The 19,539-nt window shown below is 49.8% G+C and overlaps 1 protein-coding gene across 3 annotated transcripts in view; it reads left to right on the plus strand.

Annotated features, from left to right (window-relative positions):
- The window catches only part of RETREG1 (reticulophagy regulator 1), a 121,511-nt gene that overhangs the window by 22,902 nt on the left and 79,070 nt on the right, over positions 1-19,539 (plus strand). For 2 of the 3 annotated variants that reach the window (XM_072757216.1, XM_072757221.1), the window contains exons 2-3: positions 7,121-7,227; positions 11,686-11,716. In XM_072757216.1, the coding sequence (XP_072613317.1) occupies positions 7,121-7,227; positions 11,686-11,716 (138 nt within the window). Of the gene's footprint in view, positions 1-7,120; positions 7,228-11,685; positions 11,717-12,068; positions 12,538-19,539 lie in introns of those variants that run through there. The other variant, XM_072757218.1, reaches the window with a different exon arrangement.

Consider the following 19,539-nt stretch of genomic DNA (forward strand, 5'->3'; position numbering starts at 1 on the left):
ATTAGTGGTGCCTTCTCCTTTCTGGATCCACTGATGTCAGCATAGGTTCCCAGGCTAATTTGGATACAGGCAAGGGTTAATGGCCTTTTCTATTGAAGTAAAAGTTATTTTTAGGAGAAAAGAGCCATTATCGTTCAGCTGTGGGGATGCCCCTCCGAGGCACCGTGAGGCAGAGCTGGTAAAATGGGCGAGTGGCCTGTACAGTCACCAGAGCCTGGTGTTCAGAAGGCCCCATGGTTAGGGATTACTGCTCCGCGGTTGCTGCCTTGCGGTTCTCTATACTTTCATCTTTGGAGTTCTGTTTTGTAGGTGAAGTCTGATGGGACAATGAGCAAGCACTGGGGGTGTGGAGCTTCAGCTTGCCTTGAGGGGTTCTTGCTGTCCCCTTGCACCACTTGTCAGCCATCCTGCCCAGCCGCCCTCCCCCTCCCAGCTGCTCTGCATGACCTCCCTGCAGTGGGCAGGTTGTATCAAGAGGTAGAGGCTTGTGTTCCACTGTGGCCGTCTGCCCCTCACAGCAAGGCCTGGGCACAAGGGTGAGGAGGGTCCTCATCAGGCATGTGCCCCTCAGCCTCGAGATAAGGTGTTCGCTGCCCTTGCCCCAGCTGGTGATGCCAGAGTGCATTCAGGGCTGATGGGTCATGGACATTGCACCCACTCTGGATCCAGGTCCCAATATGCCCTGGAGGGGGGGTTGAAATATCTTGGGGACCCATTAGTCATGGGTGGGGGTTACAGACTGGTGGGAATGGGGTATTGACTTCTCCACCTCCAGCATTTTCACCTTGCAGTGGACCTGGAAAATCATGTGTGCCCTGAGTGAGGGTGATGTGCATCCACAGACCTCCCTCTTCGAAGTCTGTACTTGATCACTCTGCGTCTCATGATTTCTTGGGCATCCTGCATTTTGACCACAACCCATCTCTTAATTACTATTCGACAATATTCAGGAATCGTCTGATCACCCATGTGTGGCCGTCTTTCCTTTAAAATTCCACCATGGGTGACATGGTCACCACTTGTGAATTCTGAGTGGGCAGATGAGCAGAGTGCTTGCTCACTAAGTGCTTGCTCACTGGGAGAATCCCTGGCCCTGGCGCTCAGATCAGGATGTGCCCCATGATCCTCTTTGGCAGGTTCTGATGGTGTTTAGTTCTGCAGCTGAGAAGTGCTTCATACCTCAAAGTAATTGTCAGCATCAGTCAAGCAGATCAATACTTACAAACACTTAGACTTCAGGAATGCATTAGGTTTCAGCAACACGTTTAAGGAAATCTATTATTATGCCTTTGTGGATAAGATGGAGTGATATGGACAAGACTGTAGGGGCGGACAGTCTATCATATTCATAAGTGCTGATTAATAAATCTAAGTCACTCTGGAAGAAGTTGCTAATGGAGAGTGACAGGACACCAGCACTGATTGATAACTTTGATCAAGAGTGTGGATGAGGACCGATGACCTGCAGATAGCAAGTGTGTGGGTGCTATGAAGGTGGACAAGAGAACAAATGGGATTGATGACACCATTAAGGTCTGTGGGTTTGACTGATGGGCTCTGTCAAACAGGAACAAATTCAATAGGACATACTTAGATTCAAAAGTTGCATCTGGAAAATAGGATCCATGGAGGTTTTTAACCGCCTATTAATCCAGAATAAGCTGGGATGCTGATGGACCTGTTTAAAAAAAAAAAAAAAGAGGCTGTCCCCAAGATTTGAAAACTTGTGATGACACAAAATCCTTCACACAATAGCTATTTTATTCATAATCGCTCCAAATAGGAAGCAACCAAATTGTCCTTCAGTGGTGAGTGAATTAGCATCGGTCCATCATATAACAGAATGTTATTCAGTGTAAGAAATGAGCTGGGGCTCCTGGGGGGCTCCGTTGGTGAAGCGTCTGCCTTGGGCTCAGGTCCTGATCTCGGGGTCCTGGGATGGAGCCCCGCATGGGGTGCCCTGCTCAGCGGGGAGCCTGCTTCTCCCTCTGCCTCTGCCCCCCACCTTGTGCACACACTCTCTCTCGGTCTCTCTCAAATAAATACATAAAATCCTTAAAAAGTTCGTACCAGAGGACTCAGGATCCTGCCTGAATCAACGCCCACCAGCCAAGATGGGACCCTCGATGATCAGTAGGAATCACACTCTGTGCACCGAAGCACGTCACGTGTTCGTAGCGACAGTAAGGGAAGGAATGAAGAAAACCCATGGAGTTACCCTTGGAGGAGCCTAAGGAGCTGCCTCATTACCTTGACAGCTGGTAGATAAAGAGAAAGAATCAAGTATTAATCCTGGGCCTCTTGTGACCTCCATCTCTCAGGGCACCTTCGTCCATAGGGGAAATTTCTCTCTGTGGGCCTTTGAAGGCCTCCCCTCTGTATAGATCTGATGCAGCGAATACCCACAGCAAGAGCGAGGGGTGCTCGCTCTTGGGTATCTCTCCAGGGTCGTCCTCGTCAGTGGCTGCCGATATCACAGAAGCATGGACACCGGACACCCAGACAGCACGTGTCTCCTGGTGGAAGCACACACCACCCACCTGTGACGTAGATTCAACTTTGAACCTAAAGCCGGTCACGGCCCTAGATCCAACTGCCAGCTTATATAGTCTGCCCAAGGCATGGAGGAAACTGTTAAACTAAACCACAGCGTTCAGTGAATGATTCTGAGACTCTGGAAGATTTTACTGGACAGATGAGTCTGTTTCTTCCACAAAGAATTTCAAGTGAGAGAGAGGGTTGGGGGGGGGGTGGGGGGAGACAGAGAGAGAGAGAGAGATGGCCGGAGACCTGTAAATTATAGGAGACTCAAAACTTGCATCATTAATTTCAATGTATGACGTTTCCCAATATCGTTTCAGTCTTTGTGCATATATACACGTGTGTGCAAAAGGTGGTTGGGTGAATGTGCACGCTCATGGGATTTAGTGTCTAGTGACACTAAAGAATTAAAATAAATTTTAAAGGGGAATTTTAATCTTAAATTAAAATTAGAATAAATTTTAAAGGGGAATTTTAATTTTAAATTGTGTTTTTATTGTTAGGTTAAATAGTCCTAATTTAATTTTAAATTAAAATTAGAATAAGTTTTAAAGGGGAATTTTAATTTTAAATTGTGTTTTTATTGTTAGGTTAAATAGTCCTTTTGGGGAAGATATGTGGCATTATCTGAAAATAAAATTACCTGGTGTTTGGGATTTGCTTCAAATAAATGGGATGGTTGGTGGGGTTGGGAAAGAGAACTTGGTAGGAACATAGAATAGGGCCATGGATGCAAAATTGTTGAGGTTTCTATATTATATTTTGGTCTCTCTTTTTATATGTGTTTGAGATCTACCAAAGTAGTTCTTCAGAAATAACTGTAACAACCCAAGCTCTCCTGAATATTAGGCAATTCCTGGAAAATGCAGAAATTAAACTCATGTGTTCCTAAGATTTTGATTTCAAATCACAAGTCTGCACAGCCACAGACTGTTTAAATTTGGAACTGTGAGATGAATCATCTTAAACAGTAGAAATAACTAAAATACCAAACATGCATAGGTTTTTTAAAAAAAAATACGAATGAGTAATATTAGGGATTCGTTTTGCAAACATTTCTGCACTTAAGTCTTGGGGTTGAGGATGCTAACCTGCGAGGCGGCAGTCGTGGAGTCTGTACAGTCTCAGCATTCCCTTCCTAAGCAGTTGTCGGGATTGCCTTTGCATCAGCCTGAGGATTCTGGTGTGTAAATGAAGTTTATTGGAAGGTGACCTTCCCCTGCTTTTATACAATATCTATGCTGCTTTCACAGAGTGACAGAGTTGACAGTTGCCATAGACTATATGGCCCATGAAGCTGAAAATGTGTTCTGTCTAGGCCTTTGGGGAAAATGTGCTGACCTGGTTGCAAAATATTATTCCTTCCTCATTCACCTTAACTTGTTTGGCAATAGACCTAGGATTTTCCTTTCTTCCAGGTGGTTACAGATGAGCACAGCATCATTTATTGAACAGTCCATCCCTTATGGTTGAGGGTTCTTCATGATCAATGAGACCCTTGCCCCGCACCCCTAAGTGGAATTGCTGTTGCAGTGCCCTCCAGGTGAAGTCTCTCAGGAGCCAGGGCTGAGGGTTACAGCCCTGTCATTACCTAATGTTTCTATTCCTGGAAGATCATAACTTCTAAGAGTAATTAATGATCTCCACTGCTCGGGTTGGTTTTCTTTCTTTATTTTTAAAAAGACATTTAATGGGTTTTCTGGCCAAGGGAAGACCTTTAAGCTTGAGGGAACCTTCCTAGGGCTTTGCCTGGCTCTGCAAAGCAGGTGATTCTAACAAAACATCCTAATTTAACATCTGTGTAGATTATCTCTGATGTGGTGAATGAAACTGTGAGTTACAACTCATTTATGAGCTTTGAATCACCTTAGAAATACAGTCATCATTTAAAAATATGATAGAAGTGAATGGAAATAGCAGAAAGCATTACAAATTATAAGGATGAGTATTATTTGGGGGTGCCTGCTGGCTCAGTCGGTAGAGGGTGCAACTCTTGATTTCAGGGTTGTGGGTTCAAGCCCCACGCTGGGTACAGAGATTACTTTAAAAAAATCTTTAAAAAAGGATAAATTCAGGTGCTTGGGTGGCTCAATTTCTGAAGCGTCTGACTCTTTGATTTAGGCTCAGGTCATGCTCTCAGGATTGTGAGATCAAGCCCTGCATCAGGCTCTACGCCGAGCACAGAGTCAGCTTGAGATTTGCTTTCTCCCTCTCCCTGTGATCCTGTTTTTTTTTTTCTTTCTCTCTCTCTAAAAAAAAAAAAAAAAAAAGGATAAATTTATTTTTTGAAACTTTGGTTTCATTTGTATGTATTTAGATGTACATGAATTTCTTACTGTGGGTCACCATCAAAAATTTTGAAAACTGCCATGTCAGTATCAGGTGGGGAAAACTGAGAGAGCCTGGCACACGGACGTGGTGAGCAGTGATCATGAGCTGATAGCAGGAAGTAAGGAAGAAGAAAACAAATACCCCAAACCAGCCTTGGTTAATACAAACATATATGAGCTCCAAAAATAGAGCCAGCTACTCTTCTCAGAGTAGAAGGACAAATCATTATTGCTAAAAAATATAGATGTTGGCCTTATGGATTTTCTTATATGTCTGCCCCTTCCCTCTGTGTGCTGCTTGTTCACTATTTCCTTCTGGTAGAACAGTGGCTGGCCCAATGTAGACACTTTCCAAATAAGTTTATCGAATACAAATACTAGTAGTTAGAAACACCTATTTCAGAGGATCAGGGCGGGGGCCAGCGCGGGGAGGAGCCTGGGGTCTGGGAATTTATATTTTAACAATCTTTCCAGACAGCAGCCCGGGACTGTGGCAGATCAGTATTTAAGAATCACTGACTCATTTTACCTGGTTATTTTCCTGGCCCAGGTCACACACACAGTTAACATTATAATCAGAACTGGAGCCGGGTTGCCCACCTTCTGCTGGAGAGCTTTTCCCATAAAATCACCAGCAGCATCTCACGCCACCCATGTCTCATCAAACACATTGCACGACCTTCTAATGGACGTCCCGAACACCATGCTTCCTCATCGTCCCCCCTCATCCTGTCAGTTGCCCTCAGGCATTTTCCTAAATCACCCATCATTCCATTTTCCTGCCCTATACCTTTGGCTTTCTCTTTAGTGCCGGTAACATTGAGACGAGATGCTGTGGCACATCATTCAGGGCCTCCCACAGTGTGCCCCCAGCCTGTCCCCTCAATATCTTCTCTCTCGTCAGTCTCCCAAATCTCTCCTTTATCCAGATCCTTCCGCGGGGACGGCCCGGAACACGCAGCATGCTCCAGGCACACCTGCCCCTTCCCTGACTCTGACCGTCTGTACGCGTTGTATCCTCCAACTGGAACAGTCTCTGTTTTCCTCTGAATTACATCCATCCTGCCAGACCAAGTGCAGGGGCCATTCTGTAAAGTCTTCCCTCATGAGTGAGTTAATCACTCCTCCTCCTTTACTTCTCTTTGTTCTTTGCTCACGTTTTATTAGAGTCCCTCAGACTCATTGTCTTGGATTTTGCTAGCTTGGCCTGCGTTCGTCTGTGATGAGGAAGCAAGTTCCTGGAAGACAGGATTCTTTTTCTACAGTGTATGTTCTCCTCTGTAAAGCCTACAGTGCCTTTCAACTAGTATTAAATGACATATATGTTAATTTTTCGATGATTAGGATTGCATCAGGATTAATCTTAACTGGTAGTTTGGCCAATTAACCTGTATAGAATAGGCTTCATCCTCTACACGAAGCCTCAGAGCTCCTTGTAACTTGTTTGCCATTTTCTTCCTTTATAAGCCCGATCGTAAGAAAGTACTGCAGGGTTCGCGTGCTGTTCATGATGAAGAATTCCGTGGTTTTCTCTGGAAGGGAAGGGGCCAGATAGACCAAGGTGTAGTGATCGCAAAGGGGGGGGCTAGCACCTTGGATCTTTGCTTGCTATTTTCAAGAGAATGAAGGGAGGGGATAGTAGTTAAATAAATGAATGTGGCGCGAGAGCAGAAGGCCGAGGGCAGTGAGGAAGGGGCATCTGCGTAGCTGCTCCGCATGTCGGGGAACCCCGCGGCGCTCCCCTTCTAGCGCCTCATGATTCGGTTGCAGGTCACTTCCATTCTCCATCTGTTAGCAGAGCGATATTTGGGGCACACCCGACGTAGCAAATCCTCTGCCCAGATCAGAGGTTACAGAGGAAAGCCTAGCACAAAAGCGTACATGGCTCGAGCGCTTCTATTTTGCTGACTTCGATGCCGATGAAAATAACTCGATGTGGTCTCAGTGGGGTGATGCTGAAAACTGAAATTTGGATTGTTTCCATGGTGAAGACTAAACCTTGTTTTTTCTACTTCATTAGAGAGAGAGCTTGCATGAGAGAGACTGTGAGAGCAGGGGAGGGGCAGCGGGCGAGGCAGGGAGCTGAGCAGGGAGCCCGATGTGGCGCCACCCCAGGACCCGGGATCACGACCTGAACTGAAGGCTCAACCAGCTGAGCCACCCAGGCGCCCCGAGACTAAACCTAATTTTAAAAAAAGGATAAAAATTCTCAAATTGATCTAATGATTTGTCTGTTTTTGCTGTTGCAGGTTCCTCGCGCTGACTCCGTGGAGAGTGTACCACCTGATTTCTGTCCTGATACTTGGGCGTGTTATTATGCAAATAATAAAGGATATGGTTTTGTCTAGAGCTAGAGGTAAGAAAACTGAGAATTCATTTTTATGCTAAATAATTTTCTAGGCCCTGAATGTCTGATTTTTGCGTAGGCATATTAACCAAGTAGTTTTAAAAGGGAACAACGTAACAGATCATGTAGACGTTGACTTTGGTGTTATTGATTATTTATTTATTTGGTAAATATTTATTTAATACTTATTATTTACTCACCTGATGTTGTGCCTAGTCATAGCTAGTGCTCCTGGGTGAAAGGTCTGTGGGGGCTGGTTTCGCTCGGGCTCTAAGCACCACGGAAATATCATTTTGATTCACGAGTAGGCTGCAGCAAGGCTGACAGTGAAATCTTTATTACGCCCCACATGGTGACACTTGGACCCCTGGAAGACGGGCTCATTTATGTAAAAATTTTCTCTGCCCCTGTGAAGAAAAAAATTATTCAGGGCTTAAAAACAAGTAATAGTTGGGCGCCTGGCTGGCTCCGTCAGTAGAACATATGACTCTTGATCTCGGGGTTATGAGTTCCAGCCCCACGTTGGAGGTGGAGATTACTTAAGAACAAAACCAAAAAACAAGGAACAGTCAAGTAAATATTAACAAACAAGTTCATAATGAAGAAAAACGAGCTGACTGTAAACATCGTTTAGAAGTGAGAAGTTCGAATTACTTTTGAAATTTGCTTAAGGTGTTTCCTGAGTGATTCGTCTGTATCACAAATGCGAGTCCAGCTTTCCTGTCCTTGGAGAGGCCCCTCCCCCCAGGGTTCCAGTAGTTTCCGTGAATGGGTGAAACACCTTCCTCGGAATAACTGAGTCCTGGATACTAAGTGTGATAAGACTGATTGGATCAAAAAAGTGAACAGGAGGAGGTTATAGTGAGACATCTGAGTCCCTGAGTGATTTATTTATTCTCTGCTCCGTGGGGAACCTGCTTCTCCCTCTCCCTCCGCCTGCTGCTCCTCCTGCTTGTGCTTGCTCGCTCTCCCTTGCTCTCTATCAAAGAATTAATGGGTAAAAAAAAAAAAAAGGTTTAAAACAAAAGAGATGCTTAACTGCCTGAGCCACCCAGGTGCCCCTCCAGGCCCCTAACTTTTATCCCCTCTCAGACACCTGCCCCAGGACTTTCTGTTCACCACAGACGTAGGGAGGCCGCCTGGAGGTGGAGCACCTCACTCTGTGGGGTTTTGCAGGGGGTCGGTCAGATTTTTTAATTTTTCAATTTTTTAAAATGATTTATTTATTTATTTATTCATGAGAGACACACACAGAGAGGCAGAGACACAGGCAGGGGGAGAAGCAGGCTCCCTGCCCGGAGCCCGATGCAGGACTCAATCCCGGAGCCCCGGGACCATGCCCTGACGCTCCATTGCTGAGCCACCCAGATGTCCCAACTCAGTAGTTTCAGCGTTGAATCAAATTTGGTCCCGTCTGGGCACAAGTGACAAGGAGCGGACAAGCAGGGACGGAGCTGGAAGGCTTTGCGACTGTTCACTTTCTCACTCTTGGCCCCTGACACAGGGGCCCTTCTCAGCCGTGGCTCATTGGCTTCATGTTCTTGCAGATATGGGACTTGCATGTTCCCAAGGTGGGGCCACCTCGTGACAAAGGGTCAGGCCTTTACCAAGCTAGGCTGGTAGGGCTGGGGAATGCGGGCCAGGGTCGGCTCAGGATCCCGCAGTCCCTGCTTTGGGCTTCACCCGAGGCTCAGGTGGCCCACGACAGTTCGTGGTAGTGGCTGGAGGGGAGACCACAAACACACGGGGATGGGGAAGGAAAGCACCAGGAGGGGGCAAGAGCTGGCTGGCTCCTTCCCAGCCCGATTTAGGGGAAGGAGGTGGTGCCTCTGCACCAACAGGTGGACCCCGCCTTCACCCCTTGGTCGGGGAGGGAGAAAGTGGAGGGCTGTTGCTTCAGCCCCGCTGAGTCTCCAGGGAAAGGGGAAGGCCGGGGTTCCGATGTCCTGAGTCCTGGGACGGGGGAGGGCGGGCTGGCTCGGGTGCAGGGCGGCTGGGAAAACTGGCAAAAAAGCTGGAAAAACTGATCTCAAGGGTCTGGCCGTTGAGCCCACTCGCTGCATGTCGCAGCTGCCTAGGGCACCCGTCCCGACTGCGGGAACACGTCCTCATCCCCGCAGTGGCTCCAAACCACAGAATCTCTGCTCTGTGGGCCGGGGTGCAAGGGCAGGGTCACGGGGCCCAGGTCCGGGCGCCGCAGGGCTGTGCCCCCTCCCTGGGTCTCCAGCTGCCCCGGCTGCAGGGTGTCAGTGGCTCTGCTCACGGCACCTCCTCCTCTCCAGCCTCTCCCAGGGAGGCCTGCGATTACCTCTGGGGCTCTGGGCCCAGGACAGGCTGCCCGCCGCCTGCTCCTGCCTCCATCGCATAGGCCACCTCCAGTTTGCCACGTAAAAGTTTCAGGGAGGGAAGACCTGCCACCCCTGGGTCACGCGGTCCCCTGCACGGCTGGCCTCCTTGCACGCCAGGACGGCAGAAACCGACCCAGGGCACAGGGTCCTGTGAGGGCTGCCGCCGGGTCCCCTGCTCCGCTGCTGCCCGCCTGGCCCCGCGGGGACTCCGCTCGTTGGGCTGTGGGTGGTGGGGCTCCAGGTCGTCCATACCCGAGAGGGCCGGGGGCGTCCACACCCAGGGGGCTGGGGCGTCCAGGGCGTCCACACCCGGGGAGCCGGGGGCTCCGGGTCATCCAGGGCGTCCCCACTCAGGGGATCCAGGGCATCTAGGGTGTTGGGGGCGTCCACACGTGGGGGTCCAGGGCGTCCAGGGCATCCCCACTCAGGGGGATCCAGGACGTCTAGGGTGTCAGGGGCGTCCACATGCGGGGGTCCAGTGTGTCCAGGGCATCCACACGCGGGGCTCCAAGGGCTCCGGGAGCTCCGGGGCATCCCCACATGGCAGCACCGTGGGCACCAGGTCAGTGAGTGCGGCCGCAGCACCCCCCTGGGCCTGGTCCCCTTGGCACCTGCTGGCCCGCAGGTCCCTGTGCAATGGCCTCAGCGGTGGAGCTCGGCTGGGGGGCTTCCCGCTGATGCCCACTGTCCCTTGGCCGCGTCCCCTTCCCTCTCAGGCCGTACTTCCCTCCTGGCTCCCCTTCCTGTCCCGTGTTCCAGCAGCGCCCTGTGCGCCAGGGGGACAGCTCAGCAGTTAACTGCACGGACACTGTGTGGTGTTTATACCTGTCGCCTTTTTATTATTTTTTAAAGATTTTATTTATTTATTCAGGAGACACAGAGAGAGGCAGAGATACAGGCAGAGGGAGAAGCAGGGAGCCCGATGCGGACTTGGTCCCAGAACCCCAGGGTCATGCCCTGAGCTGAAGGCCAGCGCTCAGTCACTGAACCCCCACTTCCGCCCCCGGCGCCCCATCCTTTTCTCTCTTGACGGCCTTGCCTCCTTCACTGCTGCGTCTGGGTACTACTCCCACTGCCAGCTTTAATGACGCGCCGCCCTGGGAATGGCCAGGAGGCGGCTTCTGCACCTTCCCATCAAACAAATGCCAAAGATGTCCCTTTTGTCCTGCGGCATCCCCCATCCAAGACCTGTGTCATAAATTTTAAGAATTTAGTTCTTGGGGAAAAAAAGGTTTATCAAAACTGCTTGCATTCTTTCATCAGACTATTAGAATTGTTCAGTTGATCTAGCTTCCCTTTTTGCCTTGGCTGCCAGTCAGCCCAGGGATGAATCTGTCACTCAGTTATGGTCACCATATTAGAATCCTGTTCCCCGGGCCCCTGGGGGGGCTCAGCGGTTGAGTGACTGCTTTCGGCCTGGGACGTGATCCTGGGGTCCTGGGATCGAGTCCCACATCGGGCTCCCTGCGTGGAGCCTGCTTCTCCCTCTGCCTGTGTCTCTGCCTCTCTCTCTGTGTCTCATGAATAAATAAATAAAAATCTTAACAACAACAACAAAGCGAATGATTGCTGTGAGTGAACGTGTTTCCTGTGGACCTCACGTGAGCCTGCATGCGGCTGCAGACACCTAGAGGGCGAGTACATAGCAGCCTCCTTCCTCAAAGAACGGTGTCTTGGCTCTCGGGTCAGTGCCAACTCCAGGCCCACCGTGACGGCCGCCTCTGTTGTCGGCGCTCCGTGGAGCAGCGGCCTCTTCCCGCTTCCCCGAGCTCTTCCCCGCGCCCTGCCCACCTTGGTTCCCGGGAGCTCACGCGCGGCGCCTGCCCCAGGAGCAGCCCCGTCCCAGGCCCCGTCCCAGGCTGGGCCGCGGGTGTAGGGCTCTGTGTCGCACGGCCCCTGCCCAGGGGTCTTGCATGTGGCCGGAGCTCAGGTGGTCACGGGCCGATCCCCCGAACTGATGGTGGTGCCGAGGCGTACCCGGGACGGCTCGGTAGTCTCTAGAGCCTGGAGAGCTGAGCACCTGGTTCAGGCAGCTCAGCGTGTTTCTAAGTGCAGAACCGCCTCCAGAGGAGCCACCTCCGTTAGTGTTTCACGCCTTGCCTCTCCTTGCTTGTTGCAGGTGCCCAGCTGTGGAGAAGCCTCAGTGAAAGGTAAGGAACGTTTTCGTTTTTTTTTTCCCCAGTGTTTTCACAAGCAGGAGGACAGGTGACTGAGCCTCTGAGAGGTCCAGTGGGTCCAGATCCATCAGTTGGTTCTCTCCTTCTTTAAAATCGACTTTAGTTTTTAGAACGGTTGAGATTTACAGAAAACCTAAGAGGCTACTACCAAGTTCCCACATACAGACGGCACATCCCCTGCCTGTCTTCTGTTCTCACAGTGATGTTACGTCATCAAGATACACTGGCACAGTGAATGAGCCAATAATCAATACGTTGTTATTGAGTAAAGGTCCGTGCGGCGCGTTTTCCCTGGTTTTCGCCCGGCGTCCTTTTTTGGCTGTAGGATCCCATCGAGGATTGCACAGTGCAGTTCAGAGACCTGGCTCCGTAGGCTCCTCCTGGCGGGGACAGCTTCTCGGCCTTTTCCTGTCTGCGTTGGCTCTGACGGTTTCGAGGAGTACTGCCTGGGTGTATGGTCGGAGGTCCCTTTGCTAGAATGCGGTGTTGTTCTTACGAGACTGAGGATTGCCCAGAGGTCCAGCACCGTGTCTTCGTGTCTTCGCATCTACCCAGGCTGACCTACCACCCACGGTGTTAACCTCGCCCACCCGGCCAGAGGAGTGTTTGTCAGGTTCCTCCAAGTCAGTTATTAAGCAGGGAAACCAAATTAAATCAGAAGGCTGTTGACAAGAGCAGGATCAGAGAGGGTGATCTGAAGCGTGTTCACCATGGCGCCCTTGCGGCATGCAGGCCACGCAGTACAGGGCGTGGGTTCCAGTCCTGCCTGCTGCACACACACGGGACCTTCTTGGGTAAGTGTCTATGCTCTCTGTGCAAGGGAAGAAATGAAGCTTGTTCCTTAATTTTGTGTTGGGAGGGAAATTCGACCCGGGAGCTAGTGTAATTTCAAAGGAATTTTAAAAAGCACTTTGTGATTTACTGGTACTTATTTTGACTGGTGAAGGTGTCAGTGGTCTGCTTTTCTAGAGCCTATGGCTTTCTTATCGATGCACAAGTTGCCTGTCTAGAAGCTGTTTGAGAGTCTGATAATGATTTAGAAAAGATATTGGCACAGCAGGACCAAGGAACTCACTTTGCCAATGCTGCGTTTGGTCAGGGAGCCAGTGGCTCCTTATAATAGGGCTATTTTTTTTTTTTTTTTTAGATTTGCAATATTTCACTACTATGGGAAAGTGCTCATGTGGCCCCAGAGAAAGCATGATAGTGGAAATAACCTTTTTAAAAAAGATTTATTGGGCAGCCCGGTGGCTCAGCGGTTTGGCACCGCCTTCAGCCCAGGGCGTGATCCTGGAGACCCAGGATTGAGTCCTGCGTCGGGCTCCCTGCATGGAGCCTGCTTCTCCCTCTGCCTGTGTCTCTGCCTCTCTCTCTCTTTCTCTGTGTCTCTCATGAATAAATAAATAAAATCTTTTAAAAAAAATTTATTTCAGTGAGAGAGTGTGCAGGCAGGAGGCCTAGAAGAAGGAGAGAGACTCTCAGGCAGACTCCCGCTAGGGAGCTTGGTGCAAGGCTGAGATCAGGACCTGAGCCAGAATCAAGAGTTGGTTGCCGAACCCACTGGGCCACCCAGGTGCCCGGGAACTAACCCCCCCCTTTTTTTTTTTTTTAAAGATTTTATCCATGAGAGAGACACAGAGAGAGGCAGAGACACAGGCAAAGGGAGAAGCAGGCTCCATGCAGGGAGCCTGATGTGGGACTCGATCCCATGACCCTGGGGTCACGCCCTGAGCCGCAGGCAGGCGCTCAACTCCTGCGCCCCCAGGGGCCCCAGAAGTAACCTCTTTAAGGAAGGGTCTCCTCCGCTGCACAATACCCTAGATTTATATTCAGGTGCAAGCGATCTTGCATCCTGGGCCCAACCCCATGGCTGACGGTCTTGCCCCACTTGTCTCTTGGCCTCAGTTTTCTCATCTGCTGACCCAGGAGGTAGGACAGGGAATCATTTCAAATATCCCTTCCAGCCCTAAAAAGTCTGTAATGCAATTGGAGGGATTTGTGTGTTTGAGATGCCGTGATTCATAGTAAGAATACAGATTTGGTCGTTGTCCCCAAGTTTGTGTCACAGAGTCACTAAAACTTTTGCAATTTCCCAATTGTTGCAAGGAGGTGTCTTTTGTTACGTTACGAGGTGGCTTTTCTCCTGCCCAGAAGGATGGGGAGGGCTGGGGGGCTGGTGGGCAGGGGAGGCAGGGGAGGCGGCCTTGTGATGAGAGGGCTGGAACCTCAGTCCTGCCTCCCTTCTCGGCCTGGCCTGGCGAGGGGCTGGCGGCTGAGTCGGTCACCCGTGGCCGACGACTTACAGTCGTGCTTGGGGAACGAAGCTTCCATACAACCCCCAAAGGACCGTGTTTGGAGGGCTTCCAGGTTGGCGAACACGCGGTTTGTGGGGGGAGCAGCGTGCTCGGGGGGGGGGGGCACCTGAGCTCCCCACGCTTCCCCAAGCCTTGCCCTGTGCTTCTCTTCCAGCTGGATGGTCCCGAGGCATTTTTTTGGTAACAAACCTGTAATCTAGTAAGTAAGCTGTTTCCGCATTCTGGAGGCCGCTGGGGCGAATGAGTGGAACCCGAGGGAGGCGATTGTTGGAACCGCCAATCTATACAGGCGGGTCAGCACACATGACAGCCTGGGTGGCAAGTGGCATCTGAAGGGGGGACAGGCCAGTCTTGTAGGACTGCGCCCTAACCTGTGGGGTCTGAGGGCATCTGCTGTAGCTGAGTTGTACATGGCCCAGCGGGGACCAAGAACCGCCAGGCGGGGAGAAGGAGCCTCTCCTAGCCCAGCCCCACGTCGGAGCTGGTGATCAGGAGGGGGAGCGCACATTCCTGTTCTTTTCAGTTTGTTCCTCCTTATGTTTTTGTTCGGCCAGTGACTCTTTCAGAGGGATTCAATCCACAGTAGAAAGGATACTTCCCTGTACTTTTTCACTGTGGCTTCTCCCCTGTCCCCAAATTTTTATTTGTGATAGTGTGATCTTGGTCCCAGGAGTAGAATTGAGTGATTGATCGCTTACCTGTAATGCCCGGTGCCCATCGCAACAGGTGCCTCCCTAGTACCATCCCCCACTGAGCCCATCCCCCACCCGCCTCCCTTAATCCTGCAGCTAAGTCTCTTAGGGTTTGCCTCTCTCCCTCTTTTCCATTCCCCTTCCCCTTTGTTCGTATATTTTGTTTTTTAAATCCCAGATTTGGGTGAAATCATATTTGTCTTATTTTGTTTAATACTCCAGCTCTGTTCACGTCATTGCAAATGGCAAGGTTTCCTTTTTCTGGTGGCTGAGGTCACCACAGTTCCGACTGCGTGATTGTACTCTGTTCCCTATTCATCGTCAAGACGTAAAATTACAATACTTCTTCCTCTCATGTCTGGTTCAGTATGTGGCTTGCAGTGATTCTTGGGTGTCTGGTACCAGGGAGTGCTTGTGTGAGAGGCTCTTGGGGGCAGAGAGGTGCTCCCGGAGCCCCGTGGGGTGGGGTGAGGCCTCGGCACTTCCCTGGTTGGTTTGCCTGGCCTCGGCCTCGCATGCAGCCAGTGGTTTGTGCTCAGTCTCTGAATGAGCCAGGCCTTCTCTCTCCGGGGCTTTGAGTCTCGGGTTCAGGATCATTACGTTCATTGTAAAAAAGTGAATCAAATAATGGACCACGCTGTCTTCACGGTGCCGTTGTAAAGCTTTTAAGTTACAGAGGAGCTCCTTGGGGAGGGAACCCTTGTGTGTGGTCAGTGGGGGTGGGTGGGAATGTAAATCGGCTCAGCCACGACACGAAACAGGACCGAGGTCCTAGAAATTAAGGAGGAGAACTCCCCTAAGATGCCGCATCCCCACTCCTGGGTACGTACCCGAGGGAGAGGAACGCACGTCGCAGAGTGGTGCCCGCAGCTGCGTGTCCATGGCCGCGCCAAGACGTGGAAGGGCCTGAGTGTGCTGTGCCGACGGGAGGGTCAACAGGTACACATGTACACTATGGGATATCGCGTAGCCGTACAAAAAGAAGGAAATTCTGCTATTTGTGACACTGCGTGAGCCTGGAGGGCATCCTGCGAAGTCACGTAAGGCAGAGAAAGAGTGTAGGACCTCGCTCCCATGTGGCATCCAGGAAAGCTGCCGGTAAAAACGGAGGGGAGCCAGGGCGCTGCCAGGGGCTGGGGCGGGGGGATGAGACGGGGGCAGAGAGCACGCGCCTGCCGAGATGCGGGCTGACCCCGGGCCCGAGGCGCTGCTGTGCGTGGGACGTGGCCGAGGCTGGGCCTTCGGCGTGGTCGCCAGCAGCAGAGTGAGCTCCGTGCCAGCTGAAGGGGGCTCCCTGTCTGCGTGGCCATCATTTCATGATTCATGCCTGCGTCAAACCTTCGTGTCATAAACAGTGAACTCACACCACGGTATGTGTCAGCTGTCACCCAATAAAGCCTGAAAATAAACGGGGCCTCCGTCCTTCACAATAGTCTGACGGCTTGACATTCCACAGACCGTTCTCTACCCTTCAGGGGAACCTGCTTCTATCAGCCTAGCCGGAAGGATTTCCCACAATTTAGCCTGAAGACTGCGATGTCCGTGTGTACTGATGTCCGCATGCGGTTGCCTTGGGCACTTGCAGGCCACTCGTGAGGTCCGCGTGGCTTAGACCTGTCGAGTACGGTGCAGCCAGCACCTGATCTCTGACGTGGCCCCCAGTAATCAAAGCAGAATAACTCTATAATCGGGTGCCACTCATATATCAATTTTTTTTTTTTTGGTACCTGGAAAGTTGACTTTGTGGAACTGCAGTTCACAGTAGGTAGGTTCTGAGAAGGGCTCATGCTTGGCCTGTTTCCTTAGCAAACAGTACGTCACCAACTGCAGCCTGGACAGGTGTGCACAGAGCAGTCTGCCAACTGAGCCAGGTCCGCCTCTCTGCGGGCTCATCCTCGTATAGCAGTGCAGCTTGACCCCGTAGTGTCCTGAGAGCGTCTTATTCCTTTTTTAAATTTTTTTGATCTTTTAAATTTATTTTATTTATTTATTTATTTTTGAGCGTCTTATTCCTGCACGTGACTGTGGCAGCTGACTGAATAGGATCTGGGGTTAACAAAAGAGACGTTGTGCACATTGCCTTTTAGTAACATAAAATAGCTTTCCTTCTGGCCAGTAGAAGTTTGACAGAAATCACTTGCGTTTATCCCTATCATCCAAAATTTCTGGACAGACTTCTTTTAATGGTTTGGTAGGTTGTAACCAGATGAGCTGTTCTCATCAAAAATCTTGTTTTATTGTTCAGTGCCAATTTGTAGAAAATACTTAATTTTTTTTTAATAGCAGCTAAACATTTTGAAAATTATGGCTGAGAGCTCTGGGATCTTCCAACAGACGTCTCTGGAATCTTGATGCCTCCCCCAGAATGTCCTACACAGGAGTCGGGGAGTGGCTATCCCGTGACTCGTGAGGACATCAGAGCTACTTTGCTCTACCTGGAGTTGACTCTTCAGAGGCATAGCAGAGAATTAACAGTCCGTGTTTCCAGGGCCTGCAGGGATTAGCAAGAGCTGTGGGCTTTTTGCCTCTATCTTGGTCAAATGGCAGGGGTGTCGGCTTGCCTCCATCTCACCTGCTCTTGGGAGAAATCGTTGCATGGCCCCACTTCATGGGATAAAGTGCCCTTCGGCCTCGTCAGCTTCCTGGTGACTGCCAGTCAGAGCATTCTGGCTGGTTCTGTTTTTTTTTTTTTTTTTTTTTTTTTAGGGGAAAAAGCCAAGAATCTTTGGTTGCGAAACCTAAGTCCTGAGCTTGCCCCAGCTCATTCGCCCAGAACAAATTGGAGCCTTTAAGTAGAGGATGTCTAGTTAATTAAATCCTTGAGCCCGACATTGTGTCTCTAGTAAAAGTGAAAAGTCATCTTAGCATTTGCTAAATTGTCTCCTCTGAGGAATAGAATTTAGTGTGAAAACTGTGTTTTCAGTGTTTACGAATCATCCTTACTCATCAAAATTACAAGCTGAATTACTAAAAGCCTCGAATAGTCATAGGGCTTCTTAAAAAGTGTCCTTTCTTTGCTGTTAGGCATAGAAGCGATTTTGATTTGTGTGTTGAAACTAGTCAATTTTATGGTTCAAGCATTTTTTAATGTGTCCGGCAGTCACCTTGTGCCTTTGTAATAAGGCATTAGGTGTGAAAGCTGTATTTTTTTTTCAATTTAATTTCAGCCAGAACTTTAGATAGGGAGCCATGTCTCCATGTGTTTTAAAAGAAAATTTTGCTGTGAAGAATACATTTGAATGAATTCAATGGGGAGATATTATTTACTTTTGGAAAAAATATTCAGTTGAATTCAGAATCTGCTGGATTTTAGCATAGGCATATCTGAATTTGGTTAATTCTTTGGCTAAAGATGTCTGGGCTGGCCTGGGAGCTAAACACTATTCAGATCTCTCTCCTGCCAAAATAAAAATCCAAATAGGCTTTTATTCACTTTTCCCCCCCAAAATAATAATTGAGCACTATTCTGTAGTCCTGTATTGCACAATGGAGAGTCAAAGCCCCTTTCTTCCTCGCTGCTGGGAAAGAACAGCCGCATTCAGTGATTGATGGAGGGCGAGCTCTCGGCCAGAGCTGCCGAGCCTGGGTCGGACAGTTTGTAAGTTGACTTCCTCCGGGTTCCCATGGATCACACTCCTTTTTTAAAGCCATGCTTCGAAAATTCGACCTGTTTGAAGACGAGGATGGCACCCAGGACTATAAGCAGTGGGTAAAGCTGGCTTGCGGGACGGTCTCCTCCTCGCCATCGGGGGTAGACCTCCTAGGAGAAGATTTACGGGTGTTTGAGATGCGCCCTCTGAACATTGAGGGGCCGTTCTTGTCTCTCCGGGTTGTCTGTCAAAGCAAAGCGCCTCCCATGTCAAGGGGCAGGGGCGCCCTGAGATTGCCTTGGGCCCTAGGACAGCAGCTGGTGCGTTTCTCGAAGCATTGCAGGTGGGGGCTCCCCGGAGGTGCAGGTCATGGCCCGCCGGCTTTGCCGATGGGGGCGACCAGTGCTTAGACCTGTTCTGGTGGCACATTGCTTTCGTGAGTCATCGTGTCTCCTCATGGAGAAGCCCATTTACCAAGTCAGAAGCCTGGGCGCTCTGGTCTGGGAGCAGGAGCACTTAGTGAGCCCTCAGTGACTTAACACTCAAGGACCCTTTTTACTTTTTTTTTTTTTTTTTTTTTTAAGATTTTATTTATTTATTCATGAGACACAGAGAGAGAGAGAGAGAGAGATACAGACCCAGGTAGAGGGAGAAGCAGGCTCCACGCAGGGAACCCGATGCAGGACTTAATCCCGGGTGTCCAGGATCACGCCCTGGATCAAAGGCAGGTGCTGAACTGCTGAGCCACCCAGGGATCCCCAAGGACCCTTTTTTCTTTCTTTCTTTCTTTCTTTCTTTCTTTCTTTCTTTCTTTCTTTCTTTCTTTCTTTCTTCCTTCCTTCCTTCCTTCCTTCCTTTTTCTTTCTTTCTTTCTTTTTCTTTCTTTCTTTCTTTCTTTCTTTTCTTTCTTTCTTTTTCTTTCTTTCTTTTTCTTTCTTTTCTTTCTTTCTTCTTTCCTTCCTTTTTCTTTTCTTTCTTTCTTTCTTTCTTTCTTTCTTTCTTTCTTTCTTTCTTCTTTCCTTTCTTTCTTTCTTCTTTTTAAGATTTTATTTATTTATTCATGAGAGACACAGAGAGAGGCAGAGACACAGGCAGAGGGAGAGGCAGGCTCCCTGGGGGGAAGGGGGCAATGCGGGACTCCATCCCGGACCCCGGGAGACAACCACGGAGCCCCCCAGGGGCCCCAAAACTCAAGGTTC

This window comes from Vulpes vulpes, chromosome 4, assembly GCF_048418805.1.
Source record: "Vulpes vulpes isolate BD-2025 chromosome 4, VulVul3, whole genome shotgun sequence".
NCBI lineage: Eukaryota > Metazoa > Chordata > Mammalia > Carnivora > Canidae > Vulpes > Vulpes vulpes.